The sequence below is a fragment of the Heliangelus exortis genome, chromosome 6 (genome assembly GCF_036169615.1).
Source record: "Heliangelus exortis chromosome 6, bHelExo1.hap1, whole genome shotgun sequence".
In the NCBI taxonomy this organism is placed as follows: domain Eukaryota; kingdom Metazoa; phylum Chordata; class Aves; order Apodiformes; family Trochilidae; genus Heliangelus; species Heliangelus exortis.
In genome coordinates this window covers 34535314-34541313 of record NC_092427.1, presented here as the reverse complement: position 1 = coordinate 34541313, position 6000 = coordinate 34535314, and the positions used below count along the sequence as shown (strand labels likewise).

At 42.4% G+C, this 6000-nt stretch overlaps 1 protein-coding gene across 4 annotated transcripts in view; it reads right to left on the bottom strand.

Annotated features, from left to right (window-relative positions):
• Positions 1-3660: 3660 nt before the first annotated feature.
• The window catches only part of MFSD6 (major facilitator superfamily domain containing 6), a 29006-nt gene continuing 26666 nt past the window's right edge, over positions 3661-6000 (bottom strand). For all 4 annotated transcript variants that reach the window (XM_071747814.1, XM_071747817.1, XM_071747816.1 and 1 more), the window contains one exon: positions 3661-5830. In XM_071747814.1, coding sequence (XP_071603915.1) covers positions 5648-5830 — 183 coding nt within the window. In that variant the 3' untranslated portion in view covers positions 3661-5647. The remainder of the gene's footprint in view (positions 5831-6000) is intronic.

Below are 6000 nucleotides of genomic sequence, written 5' to 3'. Positions count from 1 at the left end.
AAACTCTCCTAATTAACTTGTGTGTGAGTTTAACCTGTGCTACAGTTTTAGTAGTGCTATTAGTGTGGTGATAAAGCATTTGTAGTGTTTGTGAGACTTTTCAGTGCTAAAGATACCTAGAGAGTTAACACAGTTGAATGAGGTTTGTTTGCTCTTCTCCTTAGGGTTGCTGTCTGTTGGCTTCATTTTGCCTCTCCAGGTTTGTTTTAAGCTCCTCTTAACTCTTCAGAACCTTGCCTGACTTTTCACCCTCTGTTTGTGCTGTTCTTGGTCTGCACTCAAGTTAAACTGCACTTTGCTCTTTCCATGTCTTTGGTTCTTCACATACTCTCTCCCTCTTCTACAGGTCCCTTGCTGCTGAACCTTTTCCTTCAGTCCTCTGCTTCCCCATCTCTGACAACTGCAGATGATTTGGGAGAGGATTTAAATCCCCAATTTTTTTAAAAAATATTGCTTTTAATTTTACTGTCACTTAATTTCAGGTGGGTGCTGCCCTCCATTCCAGGCCTCAGCAGCCCAGAAAAGGTGAGAAAGGCTGAGGCTGGTTCAAGCTGCTTGGAGGAACTGGTTGTCAGCAGAGCTGGAGTGATGCTGTAACCATGTAACTGGGAACACAGACAACCCACATACAGCTCCACTGTCCTCAGAGAACTCTGTAGTTCTCCCATTCAGTAAGAAGTAAAAAGTAATCCCTGGCAAAACAAGGAGGGGGGGCTACCTGGCTCCTTCCTCCCCTTCTTTTGCCCTCTTTGAGTCTTATCACAGCAAGTGCACAGGGCAGAAAGTATCAGGGAGGGAAATTTAGACACTGGAATGTCTTTCAGCTTAGGTATTACACTAATTAGGGAGTAGATGCTGTCCCCTCAGTTTATCCACCTGCAGAGGTCATTTCTTTTCCTGTGTTCTTCAGAATATGCCTATATTCTTCTATCCTTTTTCCTTTACTGTCTCCAGACTGCAGAAAACAAGAGACCATTAATTCTGTCACATTTGATCTTACAGACTCAGCAGTGTGGGTGGTAGGAAGAAGACAGCTCTGCCAGAAGGGCATTTCAGACCAGAATATCTTTGTTTTAGGAGGGATTTATTTTCTTTGTATCACACTCAGTGATGCAGCTCGACTTCAGCAGTGCCTGCAGCACTGTCAGGGTTTCTCATTGTCCAGCAGTGAACAAAAGAGAAAATTTGTTACCTCTGCCAGTGCTAAGAACTGTTTCTGTAGCACATTTCAAGAGTCTTCTGAAGAAAAGAGGACTTGGTGCTTGAAAGCCTTACTTACCTGCTCCTTCAGGTGGCTTCAACATTGCTTCACTTTAAAACAAATTCTTCCATTTCAGAGTCAGAAGACACTTATCACCCTTCTGTGCCATAAATTTATAAATACATCTTCAGAATCTGCATGTTTAGCAGAAAGCAGCCTTCAGGCAGGTGATCCAAAACACACTCACTAGGAAGTCCAGAACATGGAAAAAAATAGACCAGGAGAGTTCTGTTCAGGAAGGCCACTGGCAGCAAGAGTCACCTCTAAAAAAAGAGGCTGCTGCTACCAAATCCAGTTAAATTGCCACCCACTCTCCAAAGCCAGCCCTGGGTTGGGGACTTCTCTCACCAGCAAGAAACTAAAACATTAGTGAAGGCTGAGGACAGCCCCATGACCTCTGATGGTTTGGGAGAAGGATGGAAACTTTCCCCCAAATAATGATCTTAGTAGACTGAAGATTTTGCCTTTACCTGTGTTGTGAAAATGAAGTACTTGGAGTTATTCCAGATTAATCAAAAAAGGATACTTAAAAAGATGTCTTACTGTTAAATGGTTTTTTACTTGTTTTAGCATACACAGGGTTTTTTCAGTGTCCTTTATAGGTAGCTAAGAACTCCCATCCATGTGGTTTGAGGCCAAGGGGAGAATGAGCTCAAACCCACTTGGTTTCTGAATTTTTATTTTTACTGCTGAGTATCCTTCCTTAAGTACATACTGTATTTATATACAGCATACAGTGTATATATATATATACATATATATATATATATACACAGTATGTATTTATATACACATTGTATTTATATACAATAGCCCAGGTAACACCTTAACATGATAATTTACCTAAGCAATATGTTAAATGAAAATGCCCCCCCCAAAATAGGCAATTACCATTTTCAGGCACTGATCCTTTTTCTGAATCATTTAGAATGATACCAGGCACACCTATGCCAACAAGGAAAAAAAAAATTTAAAAAATCAACCCACATTGTATGTAGGTGTGAAGTCCAAGGGTGGGTAAGAAAACTAAGTACATCCAAACCAGAAGTGCAGCAAGATGTGAGAAGGATCAAGACCACTCCAGTGGATAGCTGATAATTACCTTAAAATTCCTCACAAGCTCCTTCCAACATTGGAAGCATCTGATAAGCAAAACTTACCCAAACCAATTGCTGTCATTTGAGCCCTTTGCCAGCAGTGACTTTACCCACACAGGGCTCCTGCAGTCTCTCCAGATTTCTTGGGTTTACTGAGACACAGTTGTTAGGTACTGCCCAGTACAGTAGAAAACTGTACTGGGCCAGTACAGAAAATTTCAGCCAGAAAATCTCAGAACAGAATCCAGGTGTTAGAACAACACCTTCACCACTGCAAAAGCCTTTCTTCCTTAGTGATGAGTTACAGTTATCTCTTGTGTCATGGCACTTAAAAAAAGTGAGAGTTTCCTATTTATTTTGTATTCATGCTACTGTCTTGTACTTTCAAGATTTTTTTAAAATAAATGTATTTTTCAAGCATGTGGTTCTTCTCCCTGTTGTATTCACTCTCTTCAGAACAGGAGGACACAGGACAAGGAGGAGGGAGGAAAACTGGGTCTGTTTATGTCCCCATGTTTCCTCCCTTGTTGCAGATTCAAGGCACAGTGACTGAGCATTTTCTGGGATTGCTCCAGAAGAGTTTCCCCTCTGCCTGGAATGCCTCTCCCTGAAGGAACTTGTCATTCCCATTCTCCACTCAGGAGAGAGCCAAACCACCACGAAGCAGACTTGTGAGTGACAGCTGAGGTCTGGCAGGCACACACATGCAAACAGCAAAACTTCTCTCCCTGTCATTCCTTTTGTATGGATAAAAGTTTGTATGGATATCCTTTTGTATGGATAAAAGTTAGAACAGCTGGAAAAATAAAAGCTGAGCTGTCCTACACCTAAGATAAAAATAAATCCCAGGCAGATGTGACACTGGATAGGGCAGATGCAACAGTGCAAATAAGTTCAGAAATAGGAATTTACAAGACCTGCACTTGGCAGCCTCTCTCAAATATAATATAATAAAATATTAAATAAATAAATAAATAATATAATATAAATAAATAAATAAAATAAAATATAATCCAGTTCTTTCACTGATGTCCTGCACACTCCCCTGTTACCCTCTGCATTCTGCACCCTGATGAGCATCCCTGACATCCTCCTTGCCCCACACAAGGAAATTTGTGCCTCCTGTCAGATTTTACCAGGAAACAGATTTTAACATTACACCAGAGTGGTTCCCAGGCTCTGGGTTCACTGTCCTCCAGGCAGGGAACCTAGCAAAAGGTTGAATTCTTTTCAGTGATTAAGTTTAGTGCTGGCACTGAAGTAGGAGCAAATGTAACAGAAGCTGAGATGGATACTATTAAGTACATTATGGATATTTTATATTTCTTACCACAGTTTTTACAGTTTCACAAATATCAAAACCCAGGTGTACATGTCCATTTTGCAACACAGACTGACTATACAATTCCAAAAAGAGCAGGCATCTCAAATACACAATTCTGAAGTGTAAACACAGTGTACAAGCTCTTCACCTCACAATCCAGGTGCTATGCAGTAGCAGCTGAGGTAACACCATACAGCATGAACTCAACAAATGGTTGGTTTGCCTCAAGATGATTTTTAGCATCCTTCTGTCCTGTCACCTGTTCAGTCTCTACCTCCCCCGCCCCCCGAGTTATACAAACATACAATAAATACATTTCTGATTTAAAAGGACACTTAGACAAGTCATGAGGGTTTATGTGAGTACAGTACATTTAAGTTCAAGTGCAAAAAAAGTAACTAGTGGCTCGTCATCGATGTTTCTTGTTACTGTCTATGGTGTTGGTCCCAGGCACCACCGGAGCATGGGTTGTTCTAAAAGCACAGCTAAAGCACAGCTATGGGACACCCCTTCAGTCAAGAAAACTGCATTTCCTGCTTAGCTGCTGCCACCTTCCTCTTCCCTACCCCTTTGCTCTTCTTCATCTTGCCTCGGGGTGGCTGCACAAGTCCCAGAGCTCACCCCTTCCCACGGGAGGCCGGACACTTCATCCACATCTGATTTCAGGCCTGTAGGAGCTGAGCACTCAGTCTCCCAGGAACAAGCTGTTAACAGGAGCAAATGGGCCAAAACACAATCCTGGCTGAACCCCCAGGCTCCTCCTGGAGCCCAAGGATACCCCTCCAGCAGCAGCACCAGCAGGCGAGTTGGCTGCGGCCAATACTGGGAAGCGTAACAAAACGGAACACCAAATCCTCCAGTGTCTGCACAATGGGCAAAGCCATTTCCTAAGCATCCTGCAATTTAAATACACCTGCTTCCTCCTGAGAATCTCTCACTCTTCTTGATTTCTGCATCAGCAGCTTTGCCCCGAGAATCCTAATCTTTAAAGATTTTCTGTGATTCTTCCCTATCCCCCCCCACCTTCCCTAGGCACTTAAAGCTTACCGTTTTCTCAATAAATAACTACATTAACTACACTGCATTAAATAAACCATTCTATAGATGAGGAAATAAAAACCCAAAAAAAGACAGTGTGTCCACTGAAAACTCCTGATCACTCTCAGGTTGTGCAATCTTGATCAGACACTTGTCTCAATACAGCATCAAACCTAAAATTACCCAAACGCACACAACCTACGCCCAACTGAAGGGCTGCAAGCACAGAGGTTAACTTCTTCAGAAGCCTTCCTCCAGCTTTTTTATGGTTTTTTTTCGACTAAAACACCAGCTCAAAACCTTTTCTGTGCAGAACTAAACCTTTATCTCAAACAAGATAACATTAGCTTCAAAAACATATTCTTTGAATATGTATTTTACTTAATCCATTGCCATAACATGAAGGTAGGCTTGCTAAAGTGAATCTGTTTCTGAGAAATCTTTACAGAGACAGTTTCATGCTGTTCCTATATTTATTGGATCTGGTATTTTCTAATACACTATGCGGGGAAACTCAGCTTTTCTCCTAAAAAGTCTTTTCCTTTCGCCTAAGGAACAAACTCAAAGCAGAAAATTCTCCTATTGAGTCAGACACTCTGTGCCTCAACAAGTGAAGAGCAAACTCCCTTCTTCTACAGATTGCAAAGAAATCTCATAGCACTTGACTCAGCTTTAGCAGAGCAGCCAAGAACTTCTCCTACCCTTAGATCCGGCCTCATAATTTTCTTCCAGAATTCCAGACTTTTGGCTTCCCTGCTCATGCTGTTCCGCGAAGTCACACGAATATTCTTTATATAGTTAAAAGCTTGCACTGCATTGCATTATGATCATTAAGATGAAGAAAGTCCTACTTTTGAGCTCCTACTCCAGCATCTCCCAGGTGAGAAGCAGAATTCCATGCACTGGGTTTGTTAAGATGAAGGCATCTCAGGGCCTGGCTGCAGCAGGCTGAGCATCGTGATCCGACACAACGCGGTCGCCGTCTACTTGGGAATCTGGTGTTGCTGGAGGTGGTGGTGCTGAACAACTTCTGGGCTGCCCACAGTCTGTCAGATTTTGGGGTGGACTTGCTGAGCTGGCTGATGAAGCACTGCAGTTCTCACTGGTTTTCTAAAGAGAGGGGGGGAAAAAGATTGAGAGCAAACAGTAAATAAAAAGGCTCCTGAGGCTCTCTCCCCACTGGCACAACCCCCCGGATGCATTCAGGCACCTCTGGAAATTCACAAAGCACTTGCTTTGAATGCCCCCAACATAACAAACCAAACGTAAAGAAGCCAAGC